The sequence below is a fragment of the Hypanus sabinus genome, chromosome 23 (genome assembly GCF_030144855.1).
Source record: "Hypanus sabinus isolate sHypSab1 chromosome 23, sHypSab1.hap1, whole genome shotgun sequence".
NCBI classification, from domain to species: Eukaryota; Metazoa; Chordata; class Chondrichthyes; order Myliobatiformes; family Dasyatidae; genus Hypanus; species Hypanus sabinus.
Genome location: NC_082728.1, coordinates 15,413,809 through 15,434,153, shown reverse-complemented (window position 1 = coordinate 15,434,153; position 20,345 = coordinate 15,413,809). Strand labels below are relative to the sequence as shown.

Sequence of the window (20,345 nt, the reverse complement as noted above, 5' to 3'; positions counted from 1 at the left end):
GAGGAGGTTGGAGCTTGACGCATGCGTGGAATCAACACCTCCAGCCTGAGGAGGTTGGAGCTTGACGCATGCGTACAATCGACATCTCCTGCCTGAGGAGGTTGGAGCTTGACGCATGCGTACAATCGACATCTCCTGCCTGAGGAGGTTGGAGCTTGACGCATGCGTGGCATCAAAACCTTCGGCTTGAGTTGGAGGCGTTTGGCGTTTCCCGTTCGGCGCACGCGCAGGAGCGGTCCTCTTCCCCCCCCCCCCCCCCCCACTCCGCCCCTCCGGGATCGGGGCGTAAAATGGGGGCGGCGCAGTTGCAATAGCGGAAGTTCATAGGTGAGCGAGCAGCATGACAGCTCCTCACCCTCGGCTCTGATGCCGGAGTGTCGACGGCTGCGGCGCTGGTGACACTCACCTACATCGACCGGTAAGTGTTGGCCGCTTTCCAGTTCGGCTCGTCGCGGGCGGTGAGGGAGCCCAGGCCCCCTCACCGGCGTTCCCAGGGTAACGGGATGGTGGCCTGATCGACTCGGGTAACTTCTGCTTCTACCAGGAAGCCAAACGGCAAAAAAAATACCGGCGGATCCGCATCGCCCAGATCCTGTTTCGCTGTAGAACTAGGGCTGGTCTAGCTGAATCCCCTGCCAGTCGATATTTCGTGTTGCAACTCAAGGACAAATTTTATTTTTAATTTCACCTTGCATTGTGTACCCTGCAAATAGACCTATCAAATAATGTATAGTTTGTACATCAATTAAACCTTTCTTTTGGAAGTTAACTCCCCTATCCCTAAGCTCATAAGCATAGACCGATAGATGTAGCGTCTTTTTTGTTGTGATCTTGATATTTTTGATGACACAGGTTGACTTGTTCTGTAAATTCCATTACTGTGTTTAAAAAGTCCGATTAATTGGGTTTTGGATACACAAGAGATTGCATTTGCTGGAACAAAAAAGGAACAAGCTGCTGAAGGAATGCAACAGATCAGCCAGCCAGTATCTGTGGAGGCAGAGTAATAGTTGATATTTCTATTGAGAGCTTGCATTAGGTTTGGAAAGTGTGAAAGTATCAGTCCTGAAGTAGGGTCTCGGCCCAAAACGTTGACTGTTCACCTTTTTCCATAGATGCTGCCTGACAAAATTCACATCACATGCTATTGATATTAAACCTGATTCTGATTCTGACGTGCTGAGTTCCTCCAGTATTTTGTGTGTGTGTGTAACTTTGGGGCCTCACCCCTACCACTCACCTCTATATGAATATGCATGCCCCCTTTAACTTTTCAGTTCTGATGCAGAGGTTCAACCCAAAATCTTGAGAAATCCTTTTTCCACCACAGATGCTGTCTGACTACACTTGGTGAAGCTGCCAACGTGTACATTTCTTGCTGATCCTTTGTATACGTTGAGCTGGTAGTTGGTTTTCAAGCCATGATGACTTGAATGCTGTCATTAAGGTGTGCCTGAATTGAATCTCAGACTCTTTCATTGTCTTTTCTCAACCCATAAATCCCAGCTCTCAGCAACCAAGTTTCTACCCACAGCTGAGCCCATAACTTTTGAAGGCACAAGCAACAACATCATGACACTTGAAGAAATAAGTATTTTCTCTCAGTTTGGTTTGATACCCAGTTGGCATTCCACTTCCAAACAATGTTAAACCTGAAGTTTTACCGACTTTGAAAGTGTTGTACATTTTTGCTTAATGTATATCAGAACCCAAATATAAAAGCACTTCCATGATGCAGTAAAGAGGTTAACTACCCTCTTCAAGAAGAAGATCCCATCTTTTTATTTTATAGCTATGTACCTGTTGAGGGTATACTAATGAAAATATCTCAACATCTACTCTGTTTTACCCCTTTAAGATCTTGTACATTTCAATAAGGTCAATTACCATTTTTCTGAAGTTCCAACAAATACAGATCCAACTTTTTTAGCCACATATGACAAGACAACCCTCTCACTCCAGGAGTTAGTCTATTAATCTCTTTTTGACTGCTTCAAATGCTAGTATATCCCTGCTTAAGTAAAAGGGCCGACACTACCTGATACTCCAGATGTGGTCTCATCACCAAAACAGATATAGTACTTTTGAGCAATGTACTTCCTTTAGCAATGTGAAATTTGATATTTTCTCACTAAAGCTCCACCCTTCCTCTATTTCCCACACTGATCTTTTACTACATCTCACCTGTCTCTTACTTCCCCTGGGTACCCTCCTCCTTCCTATTCTCCTGTGGTCCACTCTCCACTCCTATCAAATTCTTTACTCTCCAGCCCTCAACCTTTCCTACCCACCTTGCTTCACCCATCACCTTCTAGCTATCCGACTAACCCTCGCCCCCCCCCCACCTTTTTTATTCTGGCATCTTTGCCCTTCCCTCTCAGTCCTGAAGAGTCTCAGCCCAAAATGTCTACTGTTTACTTTTTTCCATAGATACTGCCTGACTTGTTGAGTTCCTTCAGCATTTTGTGTGTGTTGTCATGTAAATTGTTTTTGTAATGAGCAAGTAGGAACAAGTAAGCTTCTGTCACAATTTAGCATTATCTGCAGTAATCATATTGTTCGCTGTAGATTTGTAGCATCTATTTATTTTATCTATCTAGTGAATTTATTTAGCTTCAGTTGCATAGAGTTGAGTATAACACTTTACAGTGGCAGCTGTCAATTCCTGCCATTGTCTGTAAGGAATCTGTGTGCTCTCCCATGACCGTGTTCATTTCCTCCCACATTCCAAAGACATACAAGTTAGGTTTAGTTATTTATGGGCATACTATTGTTACGTATTCAGGCAACAATAAATATATGAGTTAGGCAAGGGTTTTTTTTTACAAACAACACTTTTATTGAACACTGAAAACAAACCCCCCCCCAAAAGTAAACAAACACTAACGTAACTGGAAACCAGCTGCTGTGTGGCAGTTTAAACAGTTCTTAAAGCGATGCAGCTCAAACAGTTCTTAAAGCGATGTTGCAAAAACAGTTTTTTAAAGTAGTATTGCCAAAAGTTCGAAATGCTCACGGTCCATTTAAGGGAGAGACTTTTGAAGACGATTTAAATTCTCTTTCACGTCGCTTTGCTTCAATCCCCAGCGTCGAACTTCCCACGAAGGATTTACGCAACGAAACGGCTTAAAGGCACTGACCTTTCCTTTATCACACTGTCCTCAATCTTCTGCTATCCCGCAGAGATTAACACGAGAACAGTCCACGAATTCCTTTCGAATAAGGAATAAATAAGGTCGAACCAGTTTCACCGTCGAAATAGATTCTCTTCGGTCTTTAACTCCCGAACTCCGGTCTTCACTCTCCACTGATTTCTGAAACTAGCAGTATTGTAAAGAAACTGCTGGCAATGACCTTTTAAACTTTAGGCATTAGATAAAACTTCATCTTTCAACTAAACTGCGTCATCACATTAAATCACGCAGTGGCATGAAGTCAACTTGGCAAATCCAGCCAGGAACTGCCCCTCCTCACAGGGTGGGGTCTTCTTTTTATAACCTGTGTAAAAAAAAACACCTGTAACATGATCTCTACTGGCGGGAAAATGACGTCACTCCACCATCATAAGACCATTACCTCAAGTCCAGTATAGCTTCAACCCCAGTCACGTGACAAGGGTACCACTGTCATGTGTCACAAGTACGTAACACTATGTTGGTGACAGAAGCATGGCGACACGCCAACACATTATCCACGCTAAAGATGTATGTATGTATCGATGAAACACTGCATTTTCGATGTACACGTGACAAATAAAGCAAGGGTCTCGGCCCAAAACGTCGACAGTGCTTCTCCCTATAGATGCTGCTTGGCCTGCTGTGTTCCACCAGCATTTTGTGTGTGTTGTTGTTTGAATTTCCAGCATCTGCAGATTTCCTCGTGTTTGCTCTTTAAAATGATATTTTAGCTTTCAGTAACCCATGTCCTAAGACATTGTATCTTGGATGAGAGTTAGCTAATTATGGATTTGGTTGTCATGTGATGAATCTATAATTATCATTTATCACGGATAACAAGGCACAGAAGTCAAGGTTATCACCTGCAACCAAGGACGGCCCCCATTATGACAACTACTCGTATCTCTGGACCCGGACTTCTGATGTCAAAAAGTGGAATTGCCCCAGTGCAACGGCTTTTCCACTTTAAAAATTCTTTCGCACAGTTTACCTGTCATTATACGGACAGACAACATTGCAGGTTATTTGGAATACCTTGGCAGGCTAGCAAGATACACTACCCAACAATGCAATAGAGATAATCTGACCTAAACTCCAAGTGAAAATGAAATTAAGGCACTGTTTTTTTAAAAAAGTCATCTGAGAGCTTCAAAGTTTGTCAGATGCTCAATCCTTATATGACTTAAAAAAATAAATTGTGACTACTTGCTAAGAATTTGGCAGCTGTTAACTGTAGTTCACGTACGATCATGAAATCTGGCATTGTCAGACAAAATGGCAATTCGCATTGTTTACAGAATGGAATTAAAGCAAGACTTTGAACTAATTTTAAGCCAGCAATGCTGAAGTAATAAACTGGGGTACTTGCAACAGGAGGGGTGAGGTGAGGGTTAGGATTGGAAATAGAGCAGTATGGGGTTCAAGATAAATGTATTCCCTGCTGTTGTGGAATGGTAAAAAGGAACCAGAGGAGTTTTATTTTCCTGTGCTTAATTCTACCAACACTTTTGGAAGCAGAGAAAGCTAAGATCCTGATGTGAGTTCCTGCCCAGAATACATCGAGACAACTGATCTAATCAGTAACAGCTATATTACATATTGCAAATGAGAGTAAGCGATTCACAAACCACTTGTGTTATTTATTTCTCTGTGGAGATTGGAGAGAGTTATGGACTCTTAACTGACATTTTGTGTGATGAGGAAAAAATTGGATGATCAGAGACATTTTTGTTCCACTTGGTTAACTTAATTATAGTAGTGTGTCAACTGCGGCTCACTTAGTGGCACTTTCTCCGCCAAATCACATGTTGTAGATTTAAACCCCACTGCAGACTTCAGCTGACAGTTCACTGCACTGAGGGAATGATGCATTATCAGTGATGTTGTTTGATAGATATGATGTTAAACGAGTGCTTCAAATAAATATGGAAGATCAATTACTTTATTTTCCTGGTGACCTGGTCTGTATTTATCCTTTAATTATAATAATTAAAAAGCAAATTATCTTGTCCTTGACACATTACTATATGTAGGAGCTTGTTTTCAGCAAGTTGGCTACAATGTTCCTCCATTTTAACAAGGATAAAACCTGAAATAAAATGTACTTATGGTGGAGGAAAGGCAGTATAAAAATGCAAGTTTTTCTTCTTTAACTCAAGTAGGTGGATAATTGGGATATAACAAAAGCTTCAGCAAGCTACAGAGTACACGCTCTGAAGAGATGAGGCAACCAGGATCGAGCAAACTGAGTGAAGGCAACTTAAGAAATATCAGTGCTGAAAGATCATAAAATGTAAAATTGCACCTTTGTTTGTGGGATTTAGTGTAAAATAAAAATCCTCTTTTCAGAGTTAGCTGTTCAATTTTCAGCACAAAAATTGTTTATTAGGGAGTTTCTGTGGATCTTTATTGGGAGATCTTTATTCTCTAATTTAGCAATTGCAGAAAATTAAAGTCATTAAGCAAAGCTCTTTAACTTGTTTTGAGAGTTGTTGAACTGTTAAATGAAAATATTTTGTGCGAAGGTTGGGAGAGGGGGCTTTGGCTTCAATATTTCTATCATTCATTCTATCAGGTTCTTGTTTTGTTGATGTCTGTAAGAGTATGAATTTCAGGTTGTATACGTGTATTAATACTGAAAGGGGATCGTACACTTAATAACTTGACACACACTTTGTTTTTCAACAAATTAACTGACGATAAATAAGTCCGGCATTTCATCAATGAATTGCGAATTTAATTACAGTAAACCCATGATAAATGGCTATCCTATCATTCAGAAAGCACAGTTGTTCTGCTTCTAACTCCTTTGCTTCCCATACTCCCCCTTAAACTCACCAGGTCTCGGGTCTGTATGTGGGCTTTCTATAATTTGTGAAACAACCTTTTTGTGTTGTAGAGTGAGGGAATTAAAAAAGCAAATAGCAAAAACTACTTGTGTCACAGGCGATTAATGGTCTTCTATCTGTATTCCACAGTATTTTTTTGGAGACAGTAGTGCCATAGAAGTGAATGGTTTACTCTCTCAAACAGCTGTGGAAGTTGTGATTAAAAATACACAGTAGCAATACTCACTGACTTCCAGGCTATAAGTTCAGCAGTGCATTTCCCAAGGCAAATATAGACGAATTCTTATGGGGTACTGGGCAGTTCTTTGTTTCAGTATGAAAAAAGGAAAAATCTTTTCCTTCCTATTTTGTACATCCATAATGCTAGCAAACTGATGATTATCTACAAGTCAAATTTATCATCTGATTTCCTGTTGATGGATGTAGAAAAATTGAACTAGGAACTTAAACTCTGAACCTTAAACTCTGAACTCTTACACTGTTATTAACAGTTTTCCCCTGAAGAAGTATGTTTTATTGAATATATGCAACTACAGATCTTGTTCAATTCAGATAAAAAGATTGACATAGCAAACCAGTGCTTCAGGAGTTCAAACCATTTATTTCCATGTTTACTTCGAGGAACTTGAGGTAAATTACTAACAGCTACACTGCTGAGTGAAGCACAGAGCGCACAACTGAAGCTTTTCTTTGGGAGTTAAAAACTGAAGTAAATTCAAAGCTGGATTCGGCTACTAATGCTGAAACCCTGAGGGAGTGCTGAATAATGAGCCCTTTTTATTAGTTGCTGTTGGGTGAGTCTGACGTTTTAGAAATCTGTGTCTTATTTGCAGACAGATGTAGTCTGTTGGGGTGAGTTTCCAACACACTGAAGTCTTCTGGCTAACAACTGCAAATGGTCACATCAATACTTGGTCTATTCGCATCTCAAAGCAGACTTTTCTAAGTTACATGTGCATCTGATTCAAAGGCTGTTTTTAATATTCAGAAATTGTCAGGAGTTTAATAATAACATATAATTACTCAGATACAGGCGTTTTATGTGTGTGTCATTATACTTATTCTTGTTTTTCTTACCTGAACAAACCTAATAGTTACTAACAGACCAAGCTTGTTAAATTTGTTTCAGCTGGGGTTTCTTTTTATCAGATGTTAAACATGAAATGTTTGAAACACTGAGTGAGTCAGGTGATATCTGTGGAAAAAGAGATGACCTTTCAAGTGTTACATCTGTAGCCCCCTCTGTGAGAATCGCCAGATCACTGTTGGGTTGAGTCAAAAGGGGAGCCCAAGACATGAGGGGGAGCCGTGCAGGATGTCACGTTTCTCCCCCACCCCCCCCCCCCCCCCCCATAGCGATGTAAAGCTACGGGACATGGCCATTGTCTCTTGGAGACAGATTTGTGGATTGAGATACTCTGCTATGTGAATGCCCTCGGGCAAAGTGGGCTGGTTGAGGGAGAGATTGCATCACCCCCAACCTGATTGACATCTACGACCCTGCGGGTCAGAATAAAAGTGGAGCTGTAGGAACAACCCCTCAGACGCACTAGAAGAAACGTTAGCGACCACGTAACAGCAGACGGTCATCGGAAACCAAGCCACATGCATTCAATTCCATGGCTGGAATTGGTGGCTGAAACCACGGAAAACGGCTCTTTAGCTAACAACGGGGAAACCCGCTCCCCTGACTCAACGGATTGGCATCATAAAAGACTTGGGCAAGTTTAAACGCCTCCCTCTCTTAAACCCAAAACGCTGCAGCCTGAACGAGCTAATGACTTTTATATTTCCATCGGACAATACATTATCCCCTAGACAACGGTAGAGTTACGTTTTATTGGTTATGATCATACCTGCGCTTTAGATTTAGTATTGATGACGTATATTATCTGTACGTTTGCATTAATCTTATTTTTGTGCCCCTTTATCAATAAATACTTTTAAAAATAGTACCATCAGACTTCAACGGACCTCTCTATCTTTGCTGGTAAGTGATCCAGTTATGGGATTTCGTAACAGTTGGGGTTCTCGTCTCGGGATTTGACACCAAATTGGAGGGTCAGTGAATCGGGCTTGTAGGTCCAAAACTTGGATCTGGTTACGCAGGTAGCCAGATGGGAAACCAGCAAAGATGTACGTGGGTGAATTTATAGAAAACCCGACTCTGGAGGTGGCCTCCAAATTGGACTCGATAAAATTGGCGAAGGAATTAAACCTCGCAGGGGTGAGGTTGTCAGTGAATAAGTGGGAGGTGTGAAGGGCAATAACTTAGTATTATATTGGGAAGAATGTGTTTACAGATGAGGTATTGGAAAATATCCCTGAAGAGGCACCCGCTAGTGGGACAGCTCAGTTAGAGTTGGAGAAATTAAAATTGGAACATGCAATCAAGTTAAAGCAGCTGGAGGCAGCCAAGAGAGAGCAAGAGAGGGAGAGGGCCGAGAGAGAGAAAGAGAGGGAGAGAACTGAGAGAGAGCATGAAATAAAGTTAAAACAGCTGGAAGCAGATGAAAAAGAGAAACAGGGGAAACATGACTTGGAGATGGAGAAGTTACGGCAGGAGCTACGAGCTCCGGGGTCAGACCGAGAGGAGTGGTTCAATGTTAGTTGAGAGTTGAGGCTAGTTCCTCCGTTCGAGGAGACGGATGTGGATAGTTATTTCTTGCTTTTTGAAAAGGTGGCAGTGAATCAGAAGTGGCCCAGAGGTCAGTGGATGGCGCTGTTACAAAGTGTGTTAAAGGGGAAGGCACAGCAGGCATATACGGCATTGGCCATGGAGGAGGGAGAGGAGGAGAGTTATGACAAAGTAAAGGCGGCCATTCTCCGGGGTTATGAGCTAGTACCTGAGGCGTATAGACAAAAGTTTAGAAATTTAAAGAAAGGATGGAATCAGACGTATACTGAGTTTGCCTATGAGAAGGGGGTGCTCTTGGACTGGTGGTGCACCGCAGAGTGTGTGGAAGAAGATTATGGGCGTCTCAGGGAGTTAATTCTGATTGAGGAATTTAAAGGATGTGTTTCAGAGGATATCTGGACGTATCTGAATGAGAAGCCGGATAAGTCCATCTCAGAATTTGCTAGGTTCGCAGATGAATATGCCCTAACCCACAAGACAAAGTTTTCCTTGAATAAAAGTACCCAGAGAGACCGTGGGAATGATCGAGAAAGTCCGCCGGCTGAGGCAGAGGTCCCACCGGGAGCTAGTGGTAAAGTTGAGGGGGAAAGGCCAGACGGCCAGAGATTTCTGGGCTTGACCTGTTTTAGTTGTGGAAAAGTGGGACATATTGCATCACGGTGCTTTGCTCCGAGGAAAGAAACAGGAAAGGGGAAAGCGGCAGTCCCTATCGGATGTGCCGTGGTAATCAATAGACCGACAAGAGAGCCCCGTGTAGACAGAGTACCAGAAGGGTTGGAGACTTGTCTGTCACACGGAACCATGTCTGTGAGGGAGGGAGACACACCAGTTCCCGTACGGATCTGGAGAGACACTGGGGCTGAGCTGTCGTTGATCAGCAGTAAGGTACTAGAGTTTGGTGGAAAGACGAGAATGGTAGCTGTAAAGGGAATAAGTAAAGGGACAGAAATGGTGCCCTTACAAAAGGTAATTATGGATTGTGAGCTGGTATCTGGACCAGTTGAAATAGGGGTGCGATCAGAATTCCGGAGGAACGACGTGGACGTCCTTCTCGGTAATGATTTAGCAGGTGGTAAGGTTTGGGCAGCCATGACGATGGCCAGCCGACCAGTGAGTGTTGCGGCTCTGCCCCTAGATTCCAAGATCTACCCCGCATGCGCGGTCACTCGCAGCCTGTCGAGAAAGGCAGCTGAGAACGAGAGCAGTTTAAATCTGGCCAGTTTCGATTTGGCCGAGACGTTTCTACCGACCTTGTACCACAAGGGTTTAGAGGGTGGTAAAACAAAGAGTAGTAAAGTAAAAGAGGGTAAGGAAGCGGTGGTAGATCTGCCCTTAGCAAGGAGAAAGGTCCTAGAGGCAGGAAATAAAGATGAGGAACCGCTAGAGCGGTTAAGAGGTGCAGAGTTGGACAAGGATGATCTGTCTGGTTTGGCAGAACTGTGTGAAGAAGTTGAAAATTCTAAAGGTGTTCCCAATAATGAAATGAGGGCAGTCCTCAAGGAAAAGGATGCCATTACCTCGAAGAAGTTTGCTGGGTTGGCAGATGAGGTTGTTTCAGTCCGCGGGGTTGGGTTTACTCCGGAAGGGAGTTGCCCAGAGAGTACCTGGGAGGATCGGGGGAACTTAGAATTTGAAAAGGGTACGGGTATTGAAAGCCTGGAAGAGGCCAATGTCCCATTTGAGTGTGTCCAAGATGGGGATGCACGTGGTACTGAACCTAGTAACAGAGCTCAGAAAAAGTCTGAGGTATTTGATTCAGTGGAACGGGACAGCCGTCCTTGTGGGTCAGATAGACTTGGTTCAGTGAAAAAAGGGTTAACAGTGGGAAGTGAGAGTTCCCAGGTGTTTGTGCTCGAAGGTGTGTTCAAAGTTAATGCAGAGTTTAAGAATGAGGAGATAAGAATCATCATTGAAGGAAACAGGAAATCTGTAGTTCCCAAATCGAATGAAGAAATTTTAAGCCCTGCAGATCACTTACAGATTAAGCCGGAATATGACAGGGCCCCCCCCCCCCCCCACGCTATTGTTATTCCAGCGTGTGGTGTAAAAGGGCAGAATTTGAAATGCTGCTTGAGCAAGGAAGTCGAACTGAAACCACTTAGTCTGAAGGGGCCTGACGAGAGGGTTAGCCACCTGTGTAAAATTACAGAGGTGGGTGGAAATTCAGAAGATGGGCTAAGTTTGGGACACAGTGTTGATAAAATAATTCCTATGGAACAGGCAGGTGAGGGTTTATCTCGCCATCTTACTCAAATTCCCTGGAAAAGAGGCGACGGTTAAGGGGGACGCCATTTTTAAATAGCAAAGCCGGTTGTACAGGATTTCGACAAAGCCTGTGAATAATAAAGACAGCCCCCTTGGAAGCCTGCCTGTTCAGTTTGAAAACGACAGAAAGACTAGTATTTACATAAACTTTTGTAGATGCACGTAAGCTAAGAGCACACCTCCTTAGTTTTGTTGCTGAAAAAAAAAATAAAATAGGTGGTTATTAAATTGAAGTCTGATGCTACAAGACGTTAGTACGGTACAAGATGTTAAGATAGTAAAGAAAGTGACACTGAAATCATTAACTGTTTAGATACTGAATTGAATGTATAACTGTATTACTCTGTAGGAAAAAATCTTTGGTGTTGTGTTGGATTCTAACCCCCTGTAAGACTCGGTATTATTTCATTTTTTTCCCGATGGTAAAAAAAAGGCGTTGAAGAAAGGGGGTGTTATGTCTGTAGCCCCCTCCTTTGTGAGAATCGCCAGATCACTGTTGGGTTGAGTCAAAAGGGGAGCCCAAGACATGAAGGGGAGACGTGCAGGATGTCACGTTTCTCTCCCCCGCCCACCCCCCCCCCCCCCCCATAGCGATGTAAAGCTACGGGACATGGCCATTGTCTCTTGGAGACAGATTTGTGGATTGAGATGCTCTGCTACGTGAATGCCCTCGGACAAAGTGGGCTGGTTGAGGTAGAGATTGCATCACCCCCAACCTGGTTGACATCTACGACCCTGCGAGTCAGAATAAAAGTGGGGCTGTAGGAACAACCCCTCAGACGCACCAGAAGAAACGTTAAGCGACCACGTAACAGCAGACGGTCATCGGAAACCAAGCCACATGCATTCAATTCCGTGGCTGGAATTGGTGGCTGAAACCACGGAAAACAGCTCTTTAGCTAACAACGGGGAAACCCGCTCCCATGACTCAACGGATTGGCATCATAAAAGACTTGGGCAAGTTTAAACGCCTCCCTCTCTTAAACCCAAAACGCTGCAGCCTGAACGAGCTAATGACTTTTATATTTCCATCGGACAATACATTATCCCCTAGACAACGATAGAGTTACGTTTTATTGGTTATGATCATACCTGCGCTTTAGATTTAGTATTGATGACGTATATTATCTGTATGTTTGCATTAATCTTATTTTTGTGCCCCTTTATCAATAAATACTTTTAAAAATAGTACCATCAGACTTCAACGGACCTCTCTATCTTTGCTGGTAAGTGATCCAGTTACGGGATTTCATAACACAAGTCTGAGAGCCATAATCAGAAAGTGAAAAGATACACAAAATAAATGAATTATTGAATCCAATTATTTTATTTGTTTTTTAATATTTCAGATAACTATCAAGAATGTTAAAATGATCTATGTACAGGATTGTTTAAGACCACATTAAGCAAATTTTATTAAATCAAAACGTGTGTGTGTGGTTTTTGTGGTAGGTCAATATTACAGCAGGAAATTCATCTTTTGCACTTGAAGACTTGCTGTAAAATTCAGCTGTCAGATTTCAGATGAAAAGCTTAGCTAATATATCTTGGGTATTTCTTCAAGGATTATCGGACACCTTTTATTAAGGACTTTCTATGCAGTGAAAGTATGTCTTGTGTGTAGTAGTGATAGTTACTGTAAACTTTTGTTGAATCCACAGTTCTCTAATTAATACTTTAGCTGAATAATTCAGTTGGACTGAGATTTTATTTTTATTTATTATATATATGTATATATAAAACTATCACCTTCTATGGCCATCGTGCAACATTATTTAAATGTTTTTGTAATGTATTGATGTAGAATGAAGGAGTTCTTCTGAAGGGTTTTGGCCAGAAACGCCAAGTGTACTTTTTTCCATAGATGTTGCCTGGCCTGCTGAGCTCCTCCAGCATTTTGTGTGTATTGCTTGGATTTCCAGCATCTGCAGATTTTCTCTTGTTTGAAGTTTTACCATTTATTTCCTTTCTCCTTTCAGATCTAATTCTGCCTTTGCTGAAGACTAATGTCTGACCATCTCTATGGTTTGCCTGAAGGAAATGATTCTATGAGCTCCCTTCGCATATCCATTGGTGGTCTTCCCGTTATAGCTTCCATGACAAAAACAAGAGACTCTCGTTTTCACCTGAAATGGAAGGCTATACTAGTAGCTGCTGTCATTCTCTTCATATTCTACATGGTATATTTTCACAAAGGATCCTCACCTAGTTCTCATCTGCGAAATGTCCACAACTGGCAGATTGATAATTTTCCGAGGGACAGGTACAACGATACATACCCTCTTTCACCCCCACAGAAAACGCTGGAAGGCATCAGATACCGTATCGGCTTGATTGCTGACCTGGACACCAGCTCAAAGAGTGAATTGAACACTTGGGTCAGTTACTTAAAGAAAGGCTACTTAATTTTATCAAACAGTGGTGACAAGGTGTCTATAGAATGGGACAAAAATGACTCCACTCTCAAAACACATTTGTCAGAAAAAGGACGTGGTATGGAACTGTCAGAGCTAATAGCATTCAATGGAAAACTGTACACTGTTGATGACAGAACTGGAGTAGTGTATGATATTGATGGGGACAAGGCAGTCCCTTGGGCCATCCTATCTGATGGTGATGGGACTGTTGAGAAAGGTATTGCAGTAATTTACTTTCTCTGTTTATGCACTATAAATTGCTGTAGGTCTTTTGGAAGTCTGTAGCTTTTAATTCACTGTGTAAGGTCCTGAGTAAAAGTTGGTTTATTTAATGCTTTTTATAAAGTCACATGTAAAAAATCTAAAACCTGTAGAGAACATTGAATTATCTGGAAAATAATTTCATTTCATATAACCAGTAATGCAACAAAGTCTTTGCTTCACAAAAAGAGAAGTGAGCTCTCTCAAGAAGAGATGGGAAACATTGAAGAAGCAGATTGTTGAGGCCTTCTCAGATGGTGAAAACTGGTAATTAAAAGAAAACTGAGTTTCAGAATGTATTGAGTAAAGATGGAAGGCTCTGTAATCAATGGTGAAAGGAATTGCAATGGGTAACTGGAAAAGGAGAAAGTCATGGTAACAGAGCTGCAGATGTGATGTTAAACATAGATTGGAGGTACAAAGAGACTGGAGTTTTTGTGCAGAATTCTCTAAAGGCTAACTTGCAGGTTGAGTTGGTGATGAGGAAGACAAATGCAATGAGAGCATTCATTTCGAGAGGACTAGAATGTAAAAGCAAATATGTAGTAATGCTGAGGCTTGATAAGGCATTAGTCAGACCACACTTGGAATATTGTAAGCAGTTTCAGGCCCCTTATCTAAGAAAGGATGTGCTGGCATTGAAGAGGTTCCAGAGAAAGGTCACAAGAATGATCCTGGGAATGAAAGGGTTAATGTGTGAGGTGTATTTGATGACTCTGGGCCTGTACTTGCTGGAGTTTAGAAGAATGGGGGGAGGGGGAATATCATAGAAACCTACTGAATATTAAAAGGCTTAGATAGAGTAGATGTGGAGAGGATGTTTCCTATAGTGGGAGAAGTCTATGATCAGAGGGCACAGCCTCAGACTAGAGGGGCAACCATTTAGAACAGAGATGAGGAGAAATTTCTTCAGCATAGGACGTGAATATGTGGAATTAATTGCCATAGACAGATATGGAGGCCTAGTCGTTGGGATTATTTAAAGTGGAAGTTGATAGGTTCTTAATAAGTCAGGGTATCACATGTTATAGGGGAGAAGACAAAGAATGTGGTTGAGAAGTATAATAAATCAGCCATGATGAGCATATTCAATGGGCAAAATGATCAAATTCTTCTTTTGTGTCTTACAGTCTTGTAGAAGATGTTAGGCAGTGGGATTAAGAAAGGCATTGTGAATGTCCTGACTATGAACAAAATCACCAGAGAGACACTGAAGTTAGTGGATATAGATGTCTTTATTCAGCAAAACGAGCAGCAGGCACCATATTTGGCACATTCTTGAAAGAAGAGGCCGGTGTGATGAATATTACATGACATTTTTATATACTAAGGATCAAAGGCAACAGCAGGACAATTCTATCGTTGCAATGTATCTAAAATGCTTCCTTTGAATTACATTTCTAATTTTCAAACACCTCCATCTTCATACCCATACCTCAGACACTCAAAATGAATGTTAATTCCCACTGACACTGAGCAGCATTCATGCATATGCAAGCATCTGCAGTCAAATGGAGTGTTTCTTTCTTTGCAACCACCCCCAAAATGCAGCTCCAGAACAACCATTGTTCAGAGCTGCATTTTAAATTCAATCTACAATCTACATTCAGGTCTAAAGATTGGCTGCTGTTAAAATTAGATCTTGCTATATACCACTACTCCAGAATATGCCCAAACAGTGAACAAGGACAGAGTTTTCCAAGTCAATGCCCCTAGAGATGTGGAACCATCAGGATCATCTTAATGAAGGTAATGAGTGAGCCAGGCTTATTTTAAGGTTGAACTCGGGTAGCTACTCATATTGTAGTGGGGCCAACATTTAAACTATTTGGAAGATAACAAAAATAGTCATAATTTGCAGGAAAAATAAATGCTTTCTATGGGTTCTTGCAACAGATGAGTAAGTGATGTGTTATCAGCGATTCTGTTTGATGTGTAAAATCAGTGCCTTAAATGAATGTGGATGACCATAGTTGGAGCAGGAAGTAGAGGAACACATGAAGAAAGAGCTGGCATGAATCTGGGGAAGGAATTGAGCACATAATTTATGTGAAATGACATTAAGAAGAAAGAAGCTTGACGATGGGAGAGAAATTGGTTTGATGCTGGAAAGGTTGAACTTGATAGGCAGGGGGAAATCAGGGAAAATAGTGTACAGTGGTGCAATTGTACCTTAATGGAAAATAAGAAAAGGAGCTCCCTGGGGTATCTTGAAGTGAGAATGAAGAAATAGGTAAAGCATTTGCCTTGCGTTTCCTCAAAAGGAGCTTATCGCTATTGAAGTTTAACACTGATGATCATTATCCGCAATCAATTCTTGGATTATTAAATGTTGCTTAACACAACCTGTCGGAGCAGTATATTTTTAAATGGTTTCTGCAAGAATGGATTAGTGGCATGCTGCTAATTCATTATTATTGACAATGTGCCAGGCTCTTGGATTTGGATTTGGTGTTTTACTTTAACAAATTGAGGAGTTCCCCCTCACTTTCACTATAAGAAATTTCCAACCTCTGGTCCCTTCCAAAACCACTTTGCAACACATTGGATTTCTGTAAGCAAACTGGTTTCACTGGAGAATTAAAATACCATGAAGAGAAGAAAATTCTCCAATGGAATTATTCCATGGGAAACATTCTTGAGCTATTTGAGGCAGTTTGGTTAAAATCATAAACCTAAGCTTTCTCACTGCCTTTTAATGCTATAATAAGATCAGTCATGGGAGACCCCAACTGTGACAATACTCCAAAACCAACGCTAGTAACTAAACAAAACTCTGTTCTTACATTTAATGTCCTGAAGGCAAATTGGAGACATACTTTCATTTGACGGTTATTTTACTGTTTATCAGTCCATTGGTGAAAATGCAAGTATAAAACTATATTTTATAAAACCATGTAACACAAGAGCAGAATTAGGCCATTTAGCCATCAAGTCTACTCTTTCCCATTTGATTACTAAGTAGCTCAACAGTATCTAGTAGTATCAAATTGGGCCATAAGCAGGCACACAAACTTATGACAGTATGCATATATTATATATACTATATATATTTTTCTGTTGCATAGACATGAGTAACTCAGCAGTCTGTGAAGGGAGAAGTCTTGTTCATGTTTCACTGTATGCCATTAATTTAAAAGGTTTGTGTAAATCCTTAAAATGAACTTCTGTGCTTTTTTTTTAGGCTTCAAAGCTGAATGGTTAGCAGTAAAAGATGAGCACCTTTATGTAGGAGGACTTGGTAAGGAGTGGACTACCACCACTGGAGAGGTAGTCAATGAAAATCCAGAGTGGGTGAAAGTTATTGGCTACAAAGGTGATGTGAATCATGAGAACTGGGTGCCTCACTACAATGCTCTCCGTGCTGCTGCCGGCATCAAGTCTCCGGGTAAGAGCAGTGTGTGCCTTTGGTGACTTAGCATACATGCGGAAAAACCTCTAGTATAACCTGGTCTTGTGCAAAGGGTGATTATTTTCCTGTGGAGATATGAAAGAGCAACAAGTGAAACCGTGAAAATGAAGTGACCCAAAAATTGGAAATTAACATGGGTGCACACCACTTTCTATCGAGGTTACAGGATTATTCCTGTCACTGCCCCCTCAAAAGGTCATAAAGATCTTTAAAGTTGTGATCTACTTTATCACTGGCATATAATCTTACCGGTCACTTGAGTAAGCAGTGCTGGGCCTCTTACTGAGAAAGGATGTGCTGGTATTGGCGAGGGTCTAGAGGAGTTTCACGAGAATGATTCTGAGAATGGAAGGGTTAGTGTAGGAGGAGCATTTAACGGCTCTGCACCCGTAGTGACTGGAGTTTTGAAAAATGGTGCGGGGGTGGGGGGAAGGATCTCTTTGAAACCTATTGAATATTGAAAAGCTCAAATAGAGTGGATGTGGAGAGGATTTTTCCAGTAGTGTGGGAGTTTAGCACCAGGGAGCACACCCTTGGAATACAAGGACGTCCCTTTAGTACAGAGATGAGGAGGAATTTCTTTAGCTGGAAGGTGATGAATTTGTGGAATGCATTGCCTCAGATGGCTGTGAAGGCTAAGTCATTGAGTAAATTTAAAGCGGGAGCATAGGTTCCTGATTAGTAAGGGCATCAAAGGTTACAGGGAGAAGGCAGGAGAATAAGACCATAAGACATGGGTACAGAATTAAGCCATTCAGCCCATTGAGCCTGCTCTAGCATTTCCATCATGGCTGGTTTATTATTCCTCTCAACCCCAGTCTCCTGTCTTCTCATCAATGATTTAGATGATAGATTTGATGGCTTTGTGGTCAAGTTTGCAGATAATATGAAGATAGGTGGAGGAGCAGGTCATGTACAGAAAGCAGGTAGTCTGCAGAAGGACTTAAACAGATTATGATAATGGACAAAGAGACTGATGGAATATAGTGTAGGGAAGTGTATGGTCATGCACTTTGATGGAAGGAATAAAGCTGTAGACATTTCCTAAATGGGGAGAAGATTCAAAAACAGAGGTGCAAAGTTCTTGGGAGTTCCCTGCCTTTTCCAATGTTTTATGGTCTAAATGTTTTTTTAATCACAGTTGTTTTAGATCATAAAATTAACCAGTTGCTCACTGAGTAACCTATTCCATAAACTTGGCAACACCACACATTCAAAAATCAGATTTGAATTTTATTAAACCATAGCACACATTGCAATTTGTTTTGTCAATAACAGAATATTATCATTGGCTTGGCTTGCCTGCATGAATTACTCCATGGGGAAATAGTTTTGGCTTTGCTTTTCTGCCGTACACTAGAAATAAACAATTCAAAATTGTGTTTCCATGCAAAGACTAGGAGGGCAAACCTACCACGCGTAGAAATGGATTACAGTTGGAAATTTTATTTACCAAGTAATGCACATTTACTTTGTTTTTACCAATTATGACAATTGTAATGTTATGGAAGTAGATTGAAAACTAACAAAATTAAAATTTGAAGGTGGATATGGGTTCTCATTTTTAGGGCTATATTGTTGGGATGTACCCTTTTCATTCTTTTAATTTGTAGCACTGATAAGCCTTCTTCATTAAATTCATTTTATAGGAAGATTACAAAAGAGGGATATGGTGTAACTGAGTCTTTGCAATGTGATTTGCAATTTTCCTAGATTGAGAATGAAGTGTCATCATTCTCTTCTAACACAGGATATCTGATTCATGAATCTGCTGCGTGGAGTGATCGGCTGCAGCGCTGGTTCTTTCTGCCACGGCGAGCCAGCAATGAACGCTACAACGAAAAAGATGATGAGCACAGGGGAACGAACCTCATTATTAAATCTACTCAAGATTTCAAAGAGGTCTCGGTGAGCAAGATTGGAGAGGTTAACCCAACACGAGGATTCTCCTCCTTCAAGTTCATTCCTGATACAGACGATCAGATCATTGTGTCACTGAAATCAGAGGAAGATAATGGGAAAATAGCCACCTACATTATGGCTTTTACTTTAGATGGACGCTTCCTTTTAGAGGAAACTAAAGTGGCTGACATAAAATATGAAGGAATAGAATTTATATAAGATTCCTCCTAATCAAAAGTGTTGGGATTTGGATCAAAGTGCTACTGCTTCCAAGAATATCCAGAAAAGCATTTCCTGATGAATGTTGGTTTCCTCTTTAGAATGGTTCTTCGTTGCTTTTAATCTGAAGTTGTGTTCTTTTGTAATACCCTGTTTGTTTACATTAAAGAAATTGAATCTGAGGTATTGCAAAATCAGAACTTCTGCACTCTTCTTAAAGATATTTTTTAAATTTTCTTGTCATTTTAAAAAATATATATAGCTGGGATGTTGCCTTGTATTTACATGCCATAAAACCTGCAATTGTGACGTAAAGTTTCCCTCAGATCAAAGCTGATTGTTTTGTTAATCTGTGAATTTGTAAACTTTAAACTTAATGAAGTTATATATCTTAAAACCAGAAATAATTAGTAAAATTACTATTTGCAGGATAGAATATCAGTGACTTTTTCAAAGAAATCCTGACCTCACCAGCATGTGTTTTATATATATATATATATTCATACATGGGAAATGAGCATCACTGGTTCAGCCAGTATCTATTCCCCCATCCCTCATTAAGCATGCAGTACTTTAACAGCTACTTTGACTGTGCTGTTCCAGAATTTTAATGCAGCTGCAAATAAGGAACAGCAACATATTTTCAAGTCAGGATGTGTTATTTGAAGCTCGTGAGGTTGTCATGAGCTGTGAGCCACATCCATTTGTGTGACAGTTTGTGGATTTGCAATTGAAAAGCCTTGGTAAATTGCTGCATGCAAGTTGTGGCCACTGTAGTCTGTATGTGGTAATGGATGATAGGTGGTGAATGGACTGGCACTCAAATGCACTGATGTACTCAAGATATTCGTAAACTGGAATCATCCAGGCAGTGTGGATAACAATGGTTTACTCGTCTGTAAAATTAAAACCTAGTCCAAATGTGATGAAAGCCTGGGAATGGGATTCTCAATCATGGCCAAATCTCACCTGTAAATATAATCATCTCAAATGTGCAATTGAAACAATTTGTGTGTATTCTTAAATGAGCATTATTCAAAGAATTTTACAGAAAAAGTATTCTGATTGCTTAAGAACACTCCAGTGCTGCCAGTGCACCTTAGTTTTGGTGAAGTGCTACCAGAATGTAATGTATATTTCTAACCAGACTTTGGATCTTGGGGTATACAACAGTGTATCTATTTCACCAACATGACATATCCCATT

At 40.9% G+C, this 20,345-nt stretch overlaps 1 protein-coding gene across 2 annotated transcripts; it reads left to right on the top strand.

Annotated features, from left to right (window-relative positions):
- Positions 1-123: 123 nt before the first annotated feature.
- On the top strand, positions 124-19,452 carry cant1a (calcium activated nucleotidase 1a). Of its 2 annotated transcripts, XM_059948438.1 has the most exons (4): positions 124-418; positions 12,908-13,562; positions 16,791-16,994; positions 18,769-19,452. In XM_059948438.1, exons 2-4 carry the CDS (start codon positions 12,935-12,937, stop codon positions 19,137-19,139), a joined length of 1,203 nt encoding a protein of 400 aa, XP_059804421.1. In that variant the 5' UTR covers positions 124-418; positions 12,908-12,934; the 3' UTR covers positions 19,140-19,452. The 2 variants fall into 2 exon arrangements, with proteins under 2 accessions (XP_059804421.1, XP_059804423.1); XM_059948440.1 differs by lacking the exon at positions 124-418 and having other exon boundaries at positions 12,697-13,562.
- The last annotated feature ends 893 nt before the right edge of the window (positions 19,453-20,345 follow it).

Excerpts from the sequence above, each read along its gene's own strand:
- cant1a (XM_059948438.1), top strand. The coding sequence starts at position 12,935 with ATGTCTGACCATCTCTATGGTTTGCCTGAAGGAAATGATTCTATGAGC. Across the intron at positions 13,563-16,790 it reads TGATGGGACTGTTGAGAAAG|GCTTCAAAGCTGAATGGTTA; the intron begins GTATTGCAGTAA and ends CTTTTTTTTTAG. Across the intron at positions 16,995-18,768 it reads TGCCGGCATCAAGTCTCCGG|GATATCTGATTCATGAATCT; the intron begins GTAAGAGCAGTG and ends CTTCTAACACAG.